This window comes from Panthera uncia, chromosome D1 (assembly GCF_023721935.1).
Source record: "Panthera uncia isolate 11264 chromosome D1, Puncia_PCG_1.0, whole genome shotgun sequence".
Taxonomy (NCBI): Eukaryota; Metazoa; Chordata; class Mammalia; order Carnivora; family Felidae; genus Panthera; species Panthera uncia.
Window position 1 is genome coordinate 71,889,870 of NC_064808.1, and position 18,398 is coordinate 71,908,267.

Below are 18,398 nucleotides of genomic sequence, written 5' to 3' on the forward strand. Positions count from 1 at the left end.
TTTTGCACAGGCAGCAGGAGGGGGTGGGCGATCTGCATTCTATCTCCATAGCAGCTTCTGAACACGTCTGCTTCCCCAAGCCAGGCGGGGTGGTCTTTGATGACACTGACAGGCTTGAGGTGCTCCAAAGCTTGGTCCAGGTCCCATTAAGCAGATTTGTGCTGACAACAGCTGGCATTTGACAGGTTTCTCAGCCTGCAGACAGGTGACTTTCTTGATGCCTGATGCAGTGACAGCTCTGATAGGCCATCCTGTTATTTCCAGGTTTGTGCCGGGCCTGGGGTTTCCCTGGGTATTTGCACTTGAGAGGGAACCAACCTGACAGGCATGGACAGGTAATGTTATTGATCGGTGAGAAGAGGCCACTACACTCTTAGTCTAAATCTTGGACATCAAAGTCTCAGGGAAGGACAGGAAGTAATATTCCCAACCTGGCTTCAGAAAGGGCTCCATAGGAAGAAGTAAAACTTTCACTGTTTGCAGGTGACATGACATTATATATAGAAAACCCTCAAGACTCCACCAAAAACTACTAGAACCGATCGATGAATTCAGTAAGGTCACAGGATACAAAGTTAATACGTGGAAATCTGTTGCGTTTCTATACACTAATAATGAAGCAGCAGAAAGAGAAATCAAGAGCAGAATCCCATTTACAATTGCAACAAAAATAATAAAATACTTAGGAATAAACTTAACCAAAGAGGTGAAAGGTCTGTACTCTGAAAACTATAAAATACTGATGAAAGAAATTGAAGATGACACTAACAAATGGAAAGATATTCCATGCTCATGGATTAGAAGAACAAATATCATTAAAATGTCCATACGACCCAAAGCAATCTATGTATTTAATGCAATCTCTATCAAAACACCAGCAGCATTTTTTTTCCCACAGAGCTAGAACAAACAATCCTAAAATGTGTATGGAACAAAAGACTCTAAATAGCCAAAGCAATCTTGAAAAAGAAGAACACTGGAAATATCACAATCCCAGATTTCAAGATATACTCCTCAGCAAATGGTGTTGGGAAAACTGGACAGCGACATGCAGAAAAATGAACCCAGACCACTTTCTTACACCACACACAAAAATAAGCTCAAAATGGATTAAAGACCTAAATGTGAGACCTAAAACCATAAAAGTATTAGAAGAGAGCACAGGCAGTAATTTCTCATATCATCCAAAGCAACTTCTTTCCAGAGCTGTCTCCTGAGGAAGGGAAACAAAAGCAAAAGTAAACTATTGAGAATAGCTATATGTATAGATGGACATCTATGGCTTCTGAGCAGCAAAGGAAACAATCAACAACACTAAAAGGCAACCTACTGAATGGGAGAAGGGGAGAAGATGTTTGCAAATGACATCTCTGATAAGGAGTTAGTATCCAAAATCTATAAAGAACTTTTATAACTCAACACCCAAAAACACAAATAATGCAATTTAAAAAGTGGGCAGAAGACATAGATATTTCATTTCTCTAAAGATGACATCCAGATAGATGGCCAACAGACACGTGAAAAGATGCTCAGCATCACTCATCATCAGGGAAATGCAAGTCAAAACCACAATGAGATATCACCTCACACCCGTCAGAGTGACTAAAATCAAAAACACAAGAAACAACCGGTATTGGCGAGGATGTGGAGAAAAAGGAACTCTTGTGCACGGTTGGTGGGAATGCAAACTGGTGCAGCCACTGTGGAAGACAGTATAGAGATTCCTCAAAAAGTTAAAAATAGAACTGCCATGCGATCCAGTAATTCTATACTGGGTATTTACTCAAGTATGAAAACACTAATTCAAAAAGATACATGTACCCCTGTTTATAGCAACATCATTTACAATAGCCAAGTTATGAAAGCAGCCCAACTATCCATTGATAGATAAATAGATAAAGATGCAGTATTTATATGCAATAGAATACTACTCAGTCATAAAAAAAAAAAAAAGAATGAAATCTTGCCACTTGTAACAACATGGATGGATCTAGAGTTTAATGCTACGTGAAGAAAGTCAATCAGAGAAGGTATTAAATCTCACTCATATATGAAATTTAAGAAACAAAATGAACCAAGAAAAGGGAAAAACCGAGAAACAGCCTGTAAACTATAGAGAACAAACCAATGGCTACCAGAGGGGAGGTAGGTGGGTAGATGGGTGAAACAGGTGAAGGGGATTAAGAACACCCTTACTGAGTACTGAGTACCATCGAGTAATGTATAGAATTGTTGAATCATGACATTGTACACCTGAAATATAACATTGTATGTTAACTATACTGTAATTTAAGCTGTTAAAAAAAAAAAAAGGACTCTACAGTCCTTCCAGGCCCTGACACGTTTTACGAGCACTCTCCACATTTGTAAGACTAATGGTTTTTCCGATAAAGAATTGATTGCAATCACACAGTTGATTATTTCCTTCTAGCAGGCAGGGTCCACATGCCTGTCCTGGGACCTCCAAGTAGATGCTTATGGGCAAGGAGTTGTACTTCCATGTCTGGAGGACTCCCCCCCGACTATCTTAGCCTCTCCCTTCTCTTCACACCAGCATCTTAGCTGCCAATCCACCTCTACTTCTCATAGAAGCTCTACCATTCTAATCCCTCGGGCCAAAAACCCAGATGTCAACTGACTTCCCTTCTGCATACCGTCCACTCAATTTTTAGAAATGCATCAGCTTGTAAGTACTTTTAGAACCTTTACAAAATACTTCCAGAACTTACCACTTAACCCCATGATTACCAGCCTGGTCCAAGTCACCACCTTGTTTGCATTGTTGGAATATAGCCTTTACTGTGTGTCTTTCGTGGTCTACTCCCCAGCTCTACCATTCACCATTTGATAGTTGCCTCTGCCTCTAACTAGGTCAAGTCCATGGGGTGAGAGCAGCATCTCACATACGGGAAGGGCCAGTATTTAATAAATGGATAAAGAACATACCACTGGCAGACCTTGGGGACCTGACTCCCAGCAAATGTTGAAAGAACACATAATTTAGCTTAAGGTCCATGAGATGTTATCCTGTTGCGTTCATGAAGTTAGGAAGCAAAGACCACAGAACTATATCCCTTCACTCCTTGCCCTCTAGGCATATTAATATTGACCTGACCCAGACTAACGTGTTGGGCAGCAGCTTGAGCCCAAGCTTCCAAGGGAGCGGCTTGGGGGTTCCCGCCCCATTCTTGGCCAAGTGATCTTGATGTTTACTCTTCTATCAGGATTCTGGGTAATAAAGCCACTAGTACCAGGAACCACACAGCAGTGCTGGACTGACCCACTGGCACTGAGATCCTGTCCTATGCCATTGTAAGTGTACTTTTCACATCCCAGAACAATTCAACTTCCCCACAGGGAGAACAGGTCAGAAGCGATTAAGTTTGAGGGAAATGAGAAAGGACAGGATGGAGCCCTGCCTGAGAATGAGGGACAGGACCCTGAATCGTCTTCACAACCCAGGGCGTAAGTGCTTTGAAGCCAGTGGGCACTATCTTTTTTTACTGTTTGAGAGAGAGAGAGAGAAAACAAGTTGGGGAGGGGCAGAGAGGGAGAGAGGATCCCAAGCAGCTGAGAATCCGCGCTTGTCAGTGAGCCCAACACGGGGCTCCGATCTCATGAACTGTGAGCTGAAACAAACGCTTAACCAACTGAGCCTCTCAGGTGTCCTGGAAGTCAATGGGCTTTAAACTATAGTTCATTCGTGTACCTAGAGCTTCCTTGTTTACCTCCTCAGAAGAAACCAGGAACCAGGACAGCTACTTCAGTTTTATTAATCTCATTCAGTAAATACATAGAATTTTCAGTAGCTTTGATAGTGGAAGATTGCTGAGGAAACCGCATGCCTCACTTCTTGTTGGCCTTTGCTGCTGACTTGGTGACCTTGCCAGCAGATGACTTCTTATCCACAGCCTTGATAACTCCCACAGCCACTGTTTGTCTCATGTCCCGCACGGCAAAACGGCCTGGAAGAGGGATGAAGAATGAGGTTTCTGGAAAGTGATACGTAAGGAAATGCTCTTTAGTCTGTACCCTGCCCACAGGAGATAAAAGCTTTCTTCCTAAGACTCCGTAGCAATCCCTGGCTCACCTAGAGGTGGGTACTCCGAGAAGGTCTCCACGCACATAGCCTTGCTGGGGACCATCTGAACAATGGCTGCGTCACCCGACTTCAGGGCCTTGGGGTTGTCCTCGAGCTTCTTGCCTGAGCGCCGGTCAATCTTTTCCTTCAGTTCGGCAAACTTGCAGGAGACGTGAACTGTATGGCAGTCCAGCACTGGGGTATAGCCAGCATGGATCTGCCCGGGGTGATTCAAGATAATCACCTGGCACGAGAGCAGGACAGAATTTGTAAGAAACATGGCACGTGATCTGGGGCCACATCTTCATGAACCTGGGGCCTAAGAAACCAGAGCTGATCCGTAAGATAAGAAGTATTCCCACCAATGCCAGTGCTCTTAAGGTTCTTGGCGTCCTGGGCACTCACCTGTGCCACAAAGCTGGCAGCCTCCATGGGGGGGTCATTTTTGCTGTCTCCAGCCACATACCCACGGCGTATGTCCTTTACAGACACATTCTTCACGTTGAAGCCCACGTTGTCACCAGGCAGGGCCTCAGACAGGGCCTCATGATGCATCTCCACAGACTTGACCTCTGTGGTGAGGTTTGTGGGGGCAAAGGTGACCACCATCCCAGGTTTCAGGAAGCCGGTCTCTACACGGCCCACAGGCACAGTGCCAATGCCTATCCAAGGGAAGGGAAATCAGAGCTGTCCCACACACCTCTCCCTGCCTTGAACAGGCTTCTTGGGGGGTCCCTTGGTTCTGCATTCGAGGACAAAGGGCCACCTGTGGAACTAGAATGACACACTGCATGGATCATGAGCTATTTAAACTACCTATCGCATTAGCTGGAAAGGCTGGGTGCCTTTGCACGTTGTCCTAGCTCAGAAGTTGTGGATTAAGTCAGGATTTGAACCCTGGCAGTCAGACACCAGAGCTCATTCCTAACTTCCGAATTGCAGAGTGAAAGGTCTCCTCTCCGCCCCACCCAGCCCCTTCACCTCCAATCTTGTACACATCCTGCAGAGGGAGCCTCAGGGGCTTGTTGACTGGGCGAGTGGGTGGGAGGATGGCATCCAGAGCTTCCAGCAGAGTCACCCCAGTGGCATTTCCCTCCTTCCGTTCCACCTTCCACCCCTTGAACCAGGGCATCTGCCGAGAGAGGTAGAGCGCACGTGAGTCTGGGGCACAGGTCCCGGAGCGCCCCCTCCAGGACCGACTGCACCTTGCTCCGCCCCCCCCCCCCCAACCCCGCACTCACGTTGCCGCTGGGCTCCAGCATGTTGTCGCCGTGCCAGCCGGAGATGGGCACGAAGGCCACGGTGGCCGGGTTGTAGCCGATCTTCTTGATGTAGGCGCTCACTTCCTTGGTGATCTCCTGGAAGCGTGTGGCGCTGTAGGCGGGCTCGGTGGAGTCCATCTTGTTGACCGCCACGATGAGCTGCTTCACGCCCAGCGTGTAGGCCAGCAGCGCGTGCTCGCGGGTCTGCCCGTTCTTGGAGATGCCAGCTTCAAACTCGCCCACGCCGCCCGCCACGATGAGCACGGCGCAGTCGGCCTGCAAGCGGGACAAGGGGCTGGGGCAGGGGGCCTCAGATGGGCTGGGAAGCCGGCTGGCGCTCGGCAGGCCCAGATCCCTTTGTAGAGCTGAGGGGCGTGCCCCCAGAAACTTACCAAAAAAGGCCCACAGGGATTCATGGACTTTCCTGCACCACCCCAGGTCCTGCCTCCCAGTGAAACTCTCATCTACTCCCACAAATGAGCTTTTAGTTCCTCCTTCCAGGAGCCCACGTAGGCGCCTGAGGGCGTACGGCTTTACCTGGGATGTGCCAGTTATCATGTTCTTGATGAAGTCCCTGTGGCCTGGGGCATCGATGATGGTGATGTAGAACTTGTTAGTCTCAAACTTCCACAGGGAGATGTCGATGGTGATGCCACGCTCTCTCTCCGCCTTCAGCTTGTCCAGCACCCAAGCATATTTGAAGGAGCCCTTGCCCATCTGGGGAAGGGGAGGGGAGGATAGTGCATTGATGGTGAGCAGAACGGTTTATTACAGCCAACTTCGGGGCACCTTAGACCGCGGAGTGCACCCTGCTTTCTGCACTCTGCAACCTAGACGCCCCCCCCCCCACCGCGAAGGGGGACAGCCACTCCTACACACAATAGGCACCTTACCTCAGCTGCCTCTTTCTCGAACTTCTCGATGGTTCTCTTATCGATACCCCCACACTTGTAGATGAGGTGCCCGGTAGTGGTGGACTTGCCAGAGTCCACGTGGCCGATGACAACAATATTGACATGGGTCTTCTCTTTGCCCATGGTGCGGCTTCACTAGTCACTACTGGACAGACCGTGGGAGTGGGTGAGGCCAAGGTATTCCGAGCCTGCCTCCTTCCTTTATTTCCCTCCATTCTGCTTGGGTCCGACACCCCTTTCCACGTCAGTGCCTACTAGTCCAGAGTTTAAGACATGGCAGGCATAAACTGCAAAGTAAAACTAACCTACCCAGGCTCACATGCTGGGACTAGTCCCAGGGCCCTGGTGGGCACTTCCAAGAAGTCCTAGCTCATCCTTCCTCCTCAGTGAGCCTTCCCCAAATGGCCAGGGCTCAACCAACCCCTCCTCCCCAACTCCCTCCTCCATCTGATTCACTTCTAACATAAAAGACCCCGACGTTCTGTAGTTTGCTTGTTCCTTACAAGAACTCACCTCTAAAGAAAAAGAAGCAAACTAGATCCAAAGACCAGCAAGAGCTACAGCAGCTGTGACGATACCCAACGTCTTGCCTCTTGCTTTTATAAAGCTAGCACTGGACCCTCCTCCTTCTGGTTCCCACCAAATCCAAAACCAGAGCCAAGGGTTTAAAAAATGCCACTCCCTAACCACAGTCCCAATTTAGAAGACTCCTATCTTGATTGATTGGATTTTTGGGTGAAGAGAGGGTAGACCAGGCCCACTAATCCTTTTTTAAGTAGGATTACTGGGCGTGGGGTGTGGGAGAAGGGAAAGACTGGATAAGATATAGAATACATGTGCATGTTACCGGACTTTGTGCAGATGTTCCCTCAAGACTAAGGTATGGAATGGTTGTGGCTCTTCATCCATTCAGCATTTACTGAATATAGCACCCAACACCATACGGGAGGATGAAGACGTGCAAATTAGGAAATAGTCAAGACCTCTCTTCTGAGAAGCTCTCAGGCCCCTGGAGACATGGCAGTCGCTTCTGGGTCTCCTCCAAGTCAGCCATCTAAGATCTCTTAAAGAGACTGCTGCTTGGACTGAATGGGGACTGACTGTGGCTGTTTGGAGCCTTCTCTGAGGCCAAGTATGTCCTCATCCTTCCCCTAGAAAGTCCTTGGCAGAGCTCAGTCATGCACAGTAAGCGCTCACTCCTTCCCCCAGCTCCTACTTGGGCCCAGGAGAACAGGAAGCCTTTGAGGAGTCTGCCCTTCCAGGGGTCCTGGTCCCACAAGGGCCACGTCCCTGCTTCGCTCATTTTTTAAGTCATTATTTTCCACCTTTACTCCTAAAGAACCAAGAAACTAAAATGTCAGAGAAGTGAGGTCCTTAGGAAACATCAAATTCCTCCCTTTCCCCGTTTTGCAGAATTATCTGAGGTCTCAGGTGACAAAATACTTCTTCAAAAGGTTCAGCAAGTCCTTGTTCCCCACTATCAGTATATTTTCCTCACCCAGTCACCTTCTAGAAGGAACGAGGCAGACCTGTTGAGCCCATTTATCCATTCCACTTACACCTAGGAGTAACCACTGCTTGTCTCTGCCCAGGGAACGATAGATGCAACTAGGAGTAATACAGCCTGTCTTTGAGGGGTTCACACTCCAGTAAGGGAGAGAGACCACAAGAAACATTTCGATGTGAGGATACAGAACTAGGAACGCTATCAGTGGGGCTGGTTCAGGAGAGCCTCAGGCGTGTGGGGAGGTGAGGACTGCTTCATAGAGAAGCTTCATGGGGTCTTAGACAGTGAGCATGTCAGGGTCCACAGGTGATGGGGGGCGGGGGCTTGCCAGGCAGAGGAATCAGCTGAGCAGTCCTACACTCAACTTGCCAAGAGGTCAGGGAATGGATTAGAGAAAATGGTGGCTAAAGGGATGAAGAGGAAAGATCATTATGCATTAACTCCTCAGCATTTAATTTTCCCCAACTGTAAATCTAATTATGTAATCCCCCACTTAAATCTCTTGATTACTCTTTATTGCCCTCAGGGGGAAAATTACTCGTTCATTACATGGTGAGAAGCTCTGGAGACTGAGACTGGAGGGGGCGGCCCTTAGGAGGCTAATAATGTAGCAGTCGTGGAGAGAGGTGGGGGGGCCCCAGCCAAGCAGTGCAGTTGATGTGCATTTGATGTCAGTGGAAAGGGGATCAAAAGAGAGGGAGGGAGACCATGAGTGCTCATGGGAGCCCTTGGGAACACAACTTGGTCAACATCTTCTCCCTCATCCCAAAGACAGGCTCCAGCCTTCGAAGGAGCTCCCAAAGGACTATGCCATGAGCTCTGAGGGGTCAGAGTCTGGGCCCCTCCCTGACTCTGCAGCCCGTCCACCAGGTGCAATTGAACTGATCACCACCTGTGCTGTTTTAACATGCCACCGTAATGACATTTCATTCAGCCTCTTTGAAGAAGCACAGAGGCAAATTAAGCACATAAGACAGTTCCACTGCGGGGTCAGCCTTGAGTCTAAATCCTGCCTTGCCTACTTATACCGCTACGTGAACTAGTCTTTCTGAGCTTCAGTTTCGCCCTCTGTAAAGTGGGGGGAAATACCTACCTCCTGCGTCTAGTGAGGATAAAATGAGATCATCCTGTACAGGGCCTGGCACGTGGCAAGTCGTAAATAACTGGGACCTCCTAGCCCTACCTTCCTCTCCCTGTCTTGCGTTGCCAGACTCATATTACTGAGAGGTGAGGCACCTCCACAGAGACAAAATGATTTGCCCAAGGTCACAGAATACATTAATGGAGAAATAGGATGGTACCTCTCAGTCTCTGGGTTTCCAGGCCTCTTCTGAGCCAGACTGTCTCCTCATTAAGAATTATGGTTACCCTTCTTCCATTTGAGCCATTTACATAGTATCTCTGTGGTCTTGGCTGACTCAGGACTGAAGGAATAATCAGAATTAAGAGGTTTTCTGACATTGAAATAAGCTGAAGGGTAAGTGTTCCTGACAGAATGACTTTTCCTGCCTCGTGTAATTGGCTGTTGCTAGCGAAATATCCCCATTATTTACAAATTTGGAGGGATCTGGCAATTCATTATCAGCTTATTGGAAATAGTATTTACAATTCATAAACATAAAGTCATCAGAGTTTCTGAAATGGGACAGTTAAGGATTAGAAATGAATCTATAATGACGATAATGCAGGCTTCAGACAGGATGAAATAAAATCATTTAGACCGACAAGCACACTGCAGTGAGGAGTTGCTGAGATAAATGAGGTTATATGGTCAAGAGGTGTTTGCCAGGCAACTGTGTAAACACAGGGAGAGGTGACCTTGGAGAACACCACACTGGGAGGGTTCATTAATTCCTAAAAGATTAAAAGAGGTCTCCAATTTTGGGGTATGAAGCAAATACGTTTATCCATTAGTTTATCTATCTACATAACTATTAATCAAAGCCCCTTGGTCTCCGTAGGTGGTGAGTAGAGGTAGATGTATTTTTAAAAGTTTACTTATTTTGAGAGAGAGAGAGAGAGAGAGAGAACAAGAGTGGGGGAAGGGCAGGGAGAGAGGGAATCTCAACTAGGCTCCACGTTGTCAGCGCAGAACCCAATGTGGGGCTCGATCTCATGAACCGTGAGATCATGAGCTGAGCTGACATTAAGAGCCAGACACCTAACTGGCCGAGCCATCCAGGCACTCCGAACCAGTATATTTTAAAAGGACAAATGAAACAAACTGGAGTTAGCGATGGGGAACTTTAAAGATAAAAGTTTAACACCTAATATCAACAAATCAGAAGAGCCACCTGCAGTCTCTTTGGTAGGCGGTGGAATTAGACCTAATTTGAACAAAGTGGATTTACTGCATCTGTCTTCCATGTCCCGGGTAGGTATAAAGCCATTCTCTTTGGGGGGAGTTTAGGTTAGATTATGGGTGTCTTCCACGAGGGGTCAGGCTGAGGCGGGTATGTGGAAGATTCCTTTTCTGGTTCCTTCTACTGACCCAGCTCCTTGTATTCTAATTTATAAAATGGAATTTTTCCAACTAAACAAGTGTTTTGACATAGTTCATCCCAGTTTCAAGTGTGTAAACAAGTAGTAGCTAAAGGAAACTTTTCCCCAGGGTCTGATCACCTGAATAAAGAGATACCCAGTTTGCAGACATGCAGAAATAGGAAATCAAATCCTAAGTAGAAAGGAGTCATTTCTTTGCAGCGAATATTCATAGAACACGTTTTATGTGGCTGTCCTGAAAGAGGAGACAGCCTCTGATATCTGCATCCGCTGAGCCAATAGCCAAAGGGGGAGACAAGGACGGACTCAGCCCCCACCCCACCCAGGAGCTGGAGTCAAAGCCCCAGAGGAAACAAAGGACTTAATGTTGTAGTGACTCTGAATTAGTGACCTTTCTGCTCAAATAACTCTGGCTCTGGTTGGGAACAGAGACAAAAGAAGAAGGTCCTTTCCTTTATGTTCCGGAGCTTGACAACTTTAGGGGAAAATGGCAGTGTGGGATGTTCTGGCCAAACCCCATGAAAATGGAAAGCTTTTCCTGTGAACTATCCAAGCATCATTCATTAAAGAAAAATTTCTTGAGCACTTTGTGTTATTGAACCCCTACCCTGATGCTGTGGATGAGTATTTTTGCCTCACCTACCTTTTAAGGGTCGCTCAGAGAAGTAAAACAAATTGTTCAAACCACACATCTAGTATGTAGGTGGGAGTGTGGGGGGTGGGGTGGCATGAAATTTTAACGAAGATGCGTTCCTTTTTAAAAACACCATTCTTACCCCAGCCAGAACATGTTGCCTCTTTAGAAGTTCCCTAGGCATTATTCTAGTACAGCACCTTCATCTGAGATGTGGAAACTGAGGCTTAGGTGTGATTCAATCTGATTTGAGTCCATAAACATTTATGTGCCAGGCACCTTGCAAAAGTGACCTACACTTCCAGGAAATCCCAGGTCAGCTAAAGGGATGCACTCCCACCTACACGTGATAGGCTTTTGCATACAGAGGTCTGTCCACAGGCAGGAGGAGCACAATCCCTCAGGAGCCCCTGCTGGTTCACTTGACTGTAGGTGCCTCTGCTGAGCAAGCATCCATCCACCAATGGAAGCCCCTGGTAAGATTTACGTGATTACTTTTCCTCTTCTGGTACTCTAAAGGTAGCTTAACTTCTCTTTCTGCCAGGACTGCAGTTAATTTTAAATCTCCCAATCTCTATTCACTTTGGATCACAGGCCAGATTCAACAGTGAGTGGATTTTGAACTTCAGCCCAGAGGCAGGGTGGGGCACGGGATGGTGACTAAAATTGTCAAGGCTGCCCTCCTCCAGCCTCAGGTCCTGCTCAGAGAAGTGTCTGTCAGAGGAAGAAGTGGGGGGAAGCAGGGGCTCCTTTCCTCTGTGTTTCCAGGGGAGAGAGAAGGGAGTTGGATGAGGTGAGGGTGCTAGTCGAGGTAAGAAGAGGATGCTAAGGACATAGCTAAAGTTCAATGTCCCAGGGGGTTTCCTTTTGAAAACAGCAAGTGTCGGGGCGCCTGGGTGGCTCGGCCAGTTAAGCGTCCGACTTCGGCTCAGGTCATGATCTCACGGTCCGTGAGTTCGAGCCCCGCGTCCGGCTCTGTGCTGACAGCTCAGAGCCTGGAGCCTGTTTCAGATTCTGTGTCTCCCTCTCTCTCTGCCCCTCCCCTGTTCATGTTCTGTCTCTCTCTGTCTCAAAAATAAATAAACGTTAAAAAAATTAAAAAAAAGAAAAGAAAAAGAAAACAGCAAGTGTCTGGGAAGTGAGTAGAGGGAAGTCAGCATTATAATTGCTCATTCATTCATTCAATTCATTCATTCATTCATTCAGCAATGGGAAAGTACCTATTTCCAATTCTAACTTTTTTCATTGTGAAACATGTAATGTAGGGAAAATCAGTACATAGATGTCCCATATCTTTGAGCACCCTTCCTTCCTTTGATTCTGGAAATTTTAGTTGAGTTTCTGCCTCTCGTTTGTCACTGTGTGACTTTCCAGAAGCCACTGATACTCTGGTGGGCTCTTCACCTGTAGAATAGGACTGATAACCATTCCTGCCCTGCCCTCTACCAGTCCTTAGGAGAATCAGATAAGGAGTTGGAAGCAAACCCATGACGGATCCACACACAACTACAGTCAGTGAGTAGAGACCGAGGGCTTAAAATTTAACTCGGCTGTGCCGGCAAGAACAGACATAACACCCAGAGCACTGGAGGAGAAAAGTGATTATGTAAATATGGCCGAGGGCTTCCTTTACTTGATGGATGTTCAGGGATCATGACAGACTTATTCATTGCTGTTTCCAAGATGTCATTCACAGTGATTTGCACCAAGTCCATTAATGAAGGATCAATGAAGTACTCAGGATGTCTATTCAGTGTCCATACATTAGTCAATATTTAAAGCACCTATATATCTTGAACTCATGCTGTTAGCCCGTGAACACATACGTGTGTTGTGAATACTTTGGCTTGCTTTCGAAATAACTTTATTTGGTCTACCGAGAGATAGGAAGACACAGAAAAAAAATTGTAAGATAAAACAAGGTTCTCCTTCCTCTGGGATGCTTCTAAGGCAAGTACACTCTCCACTCCCACCCCACACCACTCACATATCTATCCTAATCCAGATGTCATTGCTCCAGGGTTGACAGTACATCAGGTGAACAATTAAAATATTATCCCGAGAAATGTCAGATCCCACTGAGTATGTTGATCATTTAGCTGTTATTTAGCATTTATGGATAACACACATACTTGCAAATTGTTTTACAATCATTTTATGGTTGCTCTGTGTGAGGTAATTAAAGCAAAACAACTTTAACTGAAGCGACTCAAAGGGACAAAGTTGTTGTGCCAATAATGTGCTATATAAATGCAAATTATCAGGACTTGTATTATAGTGAAAAAAGGCTTCTATCGTTTTTTCATGGGACCAACGTGTAAATACTTTAACAGTTCCCTGATTTATAGATCACTTTTCTCCTTAAAAGATAAGAGTACCTAGCCATGCATTATTTAACAGATCTCCCCAACTCCCAGAGATGAGTAAATCCATTCATTCATTGATCCCTTCAATCAGATCTCACAACAATGCCCAGCTCCTGATAGGTCCTCAGTGTTTAACAACTGAATGAATGAGGTGGCATTTTAACAAGGCCCATAAATGTTTGTAGCCTTTATGCAGAGAGTGAGTGTTGAGAGGGATGGTCATGAAGTAGAAAAGGTCAAGGTCACAACATTTGGTGATGCACTGAAAAGTCAGAAGACTTGGCAGGGGCTAAGGTTAGGGAGGTGAGTTAAGGCTACCATCAGCACATGGAGAAAAATCTATTTTTCTAACCCTCAGAAAGGGAAACTGAAAGAGAGGAAGGGATGAGAAAATTCACTAGTAATTGGTGAGGTTAATGTTCTGGAGAAGTAACCCCAACTGAGCAATAATCTGTACATTTTAAGTGCCCGAGAAGCCAATAAAAATGTAATCTTGGGAGAATTGTGTCTTCATTAGTATGGATAGAATAGTGGCCTCATCAGTGGTGTGTAGAGAGCAATCCATGCTTTAGATTCTACAAGAATCTGGTTTTATGCAAAGAAAACCGATCTTGGAGTTCACCACATACATTTGATTGGGGAACCCTTTTTGGAAGCACGCTATTAACCACTTGTGGAATAATGTACTGAGGAATATGCTTTGGAAAATACTGGAGCATAGAAAAAATAGGACAGAACAGCAGTCCCATGGTGGTAATATCTCTCATAAAGAAACAAATCACACTCCTGTTTATATTTTGGCGCTTAATCACAAGAGATGTCCCCAAACCTTAAATCCCCAGATTTCTGAATACCGCCTATAGCATACCATTTCTTCCATAGCGGGAAGTAAGAATATAACTGGAGGGGCGCCTGGGTGGCTCAGTCGGTTAAGCGTCCAACTTCGGCTCAGGTCACGATCTCGCGGTCCGTGAGTTCGAGCCCCGCGTCAGGCTCTGGGCAGATGGCTCAGAGCCTGGAGCCTGTTTCCGATTCTGTGTCTCCCTCTCTCTCTGCCCCTCCCCCGTTCATGCTCTGTCTCTCTCTGTCTCAAAAATAAATAAACGTTAAAAAAAATTTTTTTTAAAAATTAAAAAAAAAAAGAATATAACTGGAATATTTATTTTTTTTTTAATTTTTTTTAACGTTTATTTATTTTTGAGACAGAGAGAGACAGAGCATGAACGGGGGAGGGTCAGAGAGAGGGAGACACAGAATCGGAAACAGGCTCCAGGCTCTGAGCTGTCAGCACAGAGCCTGACGCAGGGCTCGAACTCACGGACTGCGAGATCATGACCTGAGCTGAAGTCGGCCGCTTAACCGACTGAGCCACCCAGGCGCCCCTATAACTGGAATATTTAAATGACCCCTTTCATCCTTGTTGATTTTATCAACAGGAGAATAAGGTTTTTTTAGTAGAGTTATTGCTGTCAATTTTATTTATTTATTTATTTTTAACTTTACTTATTTATTTTGAGAGAGGAAGAGGGAGTGCAAGCAGGGAAGGGGCAGAGAGACAGGGAGGGAGAGAGAATCCAAAGCAGGCTCCCACACTGCCAGTGCAGAGCCTGATGTGGTACTCAAACCCACAAGCCCTGAGATCATGACCTGAGCCCAAATCAAGAGTCAGACACTTAACCAATTGAGCCACCCAGGCACAAACACCATTAAAACATGAAACTGTGCCCTTCTCTGTTGGACTCTCATGGGCTATGGCTAGGCAGATCTATGAGTCCTACACTCAGGCACTACACAGCCTCCTTGGGTTTAGACTGGGAAAATAAAAGACCCACAATTCCCACCGATTGTGATGGTGATTAAACAGAGCAAGACCCTGCAAAGCAAAAGCCTATAAACAGCAAAGATCATCACTATAGTTCCCACCCCAAAGACTTGGTTATCTGTAAAGTAACAAGAGTCATTACGAATACGTGCTGATCTTCTGACACAGTTTTGAGCACTTTCCATGTACTGTTTTGTTCTGTCCTCACTATAGCTCTACAAGCTGGGTACGACTATAATCCCTATTTCACAGCTGGAACCACTGAGATACAGGAGTCCCATTGGAATACTGGTTTCCAGATACAGGGTAAGTGCATCTCGTTATCCCCAGGTCTTTAAAGTAGAAGAGGAATTTCTTCTTGGCCTGGGAGAGAACATTGGATAGTTTTGATCTTAGTAAATAGGCCAGGACTCTAAGCAAAAGGAGTTTAAAAGGCCCTTGAGCCTAAAATGAATGTCACCAAGTCAACTTTGGAAACTTTCTCAATAGTCCTCTGCCCTCTAATACCTTTATCAATTTGTGGCACAGACCTGATAAAACAATTTCAAGTTTAAACTCATAACACAAGATGGAGAAAACACCTTGGTGATGGTGGAAAGAAAAAGGAAGTTTTAATTGAATAGCAGTATTTTAAAAACATAAAGGAAAGGAAGGAGGGGACTTAGTACTTTATAATGACGGTGAAAAAATGGTGAGGTACACTTGTGACTGCAAGATTGTGGGGCAGGATTGTTAGAAGTTAGGAGGAGGCTCTGGAGTCAGACCGCCTGGGTCAAGACCTCACTCTACTGGGGCACCTGGGTATCTCAGTCAGTTGAGCATCTGGCTCTTGATTTTGCCTCAGGTCATGATCTCAGGGTCATGGCTCTGCACTGAGCACAGAGCCTGCTTAAGTTTTTTCTCTCTCTCTGTCTCTCTCAAGTAAAAAAAAATGAAAACAGAAAACAAAACAAAACAAGAAAAACCCAACCCCCCCAAACATCACTCTATTACTTCCCAGCTAAATGACTTTGAACCAGTTAAAATTTCATAAGCACCCTGGTGTGAACCACAAAATGGAAATAATACTGTCATCTACCTACCCCCTTACCTTTGCTTTGATGCTTTCATGGGAGAGTCCATAGAATGATGCCTGGTATATATTAAGCTCTCAGCAAATGATAGTCTTATTATGCCTCCCTTCTCAACAAATCCAAGAACAAATATGAGGCCAGGTGTCTGTCCTGAGGAGTAGATCAGATTCAGTCATGGAAACAAACACTAGGAGTGGAAATTCAAAATGTTTCCTGGTGCAGGACAAATGTGACTTGTGAATGATACATGAGAATGTAGGCAATTTCTTTATGGATTTGAAGTTACTCTTCTGAGAACTTTGTGCTGTTTGTATGCCAAAGCCTGGATTTTATTACCTGCTTTGAAATCATTGGGAATATCCCAAGTTTGTGATCTGGTTTATTTCTATCACTCCAGTTTGGAAGCCTGGAAAGGGAGGGTGTCATCCTCTTACGTTTAGCCATTTTCTAACCATTTTTTAAAAAATGTTTATATATATGTATATAGGTAGTTTTATTTATTTTTAATGTTTATTTATTTTGAGAGAGAGAGAGAGAGAGAGAGTAAGCACAGGAGGGGCAGAGAGAGAGGGAGAAAGAGAGTCCCAAGCAGGCTCCATGCTGTCAGTGCAGAGCCTGATGTGGGACTCAGACTCACAAACTTAGAGATCATGAGTCAGATGCTTTTTACATTATGTCATTTCACTAAATCGTCGTTACTAGTAAATGGCAATTGTGTTGAAGGAATAAATGCTTTATCTTGTTTTATTCACGTATCAACCCTGTGAAATATGGGTTTGTCAATTTCAAAATGGAAGAGCAGGATGAGAGTGGAAGAGGAAAAGAAAATTGACATTAGTTGAGTGCCAGTTACAGAATTCAAAAGGTGTTTCCCATTTTTTTTCTATTATGAAATATGTTGCAGAGGTTAACACTGAAATAAAAACATCTTGCCATGCAAAAATATTCATCTAACTAAACTGTTGATTAACACAGACACTGTTTGAAACTACTCTGGGGGCGCCTGGGTGGTGCAGTCGGTTAAGCGTCCGACTTCAGCCAGGTCACGATCTCGCAGTCCGTGAGTTCGAGCCCCGCGTCAGGCTCTGGGCTGATGGCTCGGAGCCTGGAGCCTGTTTCCGATTCTGTGTCTCCCTCTCTCTCTGCCCCTCCCCCGTTCATGCTCTGTCTTTCTCTGTCCCAAAAATAAATAAAAAACGTTGAGAAAAAAAAATTTAAAAAAAAAATAAAAAAAAAAAAGAAACTACTCTGTATTCCTCTAGTGGCTTCTAAATGTCCCGTGGGGAGGGCATATATCAATCTGACACTGAGCCTGACCTTGATAATGCCCCGTTTTCCTCCCCCACAGAGGAGACTGTGAGCATCTATTGAAAACATGTACTTGGAGATGTAATACTCTGGGAGCTCCGTAGCCTGCAAGTCTGAGCCCCATCCTTCCTCCCTTCTCTTGCCCCCATCCTAGTTCTCACACTCCCCACCCCTGACCTGGCTTAGCCTGGCCCTTGGGGTCCTTGGAGCTGCTGCTGGCAATTCTCTGGCTGGAGAGCAGGAAGGGGATCCTCTTTGGGATTTGGGCTTTCCAAGTGTAACAGTGGAAATCTACCCAGCTGGGACTAGAGCATTTACAGAGAGTCAATATTCTTAGTAATGGAAGTTTACACCATGTGAAAAATTCACCTTTAAGGAGCTATGATTTATTTTACCAGCCAAGCCCTTGATGTCATGATTAGCAAGTGAAAATCCAATAACCTTCTTTACCTCGAGATGGTCTTTGTCTTATCTCTGCATTCCTCTAGGCTACAAGAGGAGATAGTGAATGTAGAAATTGGACAGAATGCTTCCCTGTGAGATGAGTCGTCCTACTGACAAAACTCCAAATTTAATTCTTATCATTTCTCACCCATTGCAAAGGTGACTCAGCATTAGGGAGTGTGGCCCTGACACCATAGATCCAGGCTCAGATTCCAAGAGCCCCCAGGGATTAATAACGATGGGGCATAGGAGGGGGCATAGGAGGACCTGGGCTTCTGCACACAACATAACACAACATACTGAGCACAGGCTGCCTGAGAACCTACCACTAGCTTTGCTGCTTACTAGCTGTGTGACCTCAGGCAAGTCCCTTAACTTTTCTGAGTCTCAATTTCCTCATCTGTAAAATGAGGATGATAATTACTTAATTCTTAGGATTTTGAATATTAAATGAATTAATCCACATAAAGGGCTTAACACAGTGC

The 18,398-nt window shown here is 45.5% G+C and overlaps 1 protein-coding gene across 1 annotated transcript; it reads right to left on the minus strand.

Moving 5' to 3' along the window:
* Positions 1–3,768: 3,768 nt before the first annotated feature.
* LOC125928534 (elongation factor 1-alpha, oocyte form-like) lies at positions 3,769–6,380 on the minus strand. Its single transcript, XM_049639243.1, has 7 exons — positions 6,237–6,380; positions 5,881–6,060; positions 5,323–5,619; positions 5,063–5,213; positions 4,487–4,743; positions 4,091–4,325; positions 3,769–3,965 (listed from the first exon to the last, which is right to left on the minus strand). Exons 1-7 carry the CDS (start codon positions 6,378–6,380, stop codon positions 3,847–3,849), a joined length of 1,383 nt encoding a protein of 460 aa, XP_049495200.1. The 3' UTR covers positions 3,769–3,846.
* Between the last annotated feature and the right edge of the window lie 12,018 nt (positions 6,381–18,398).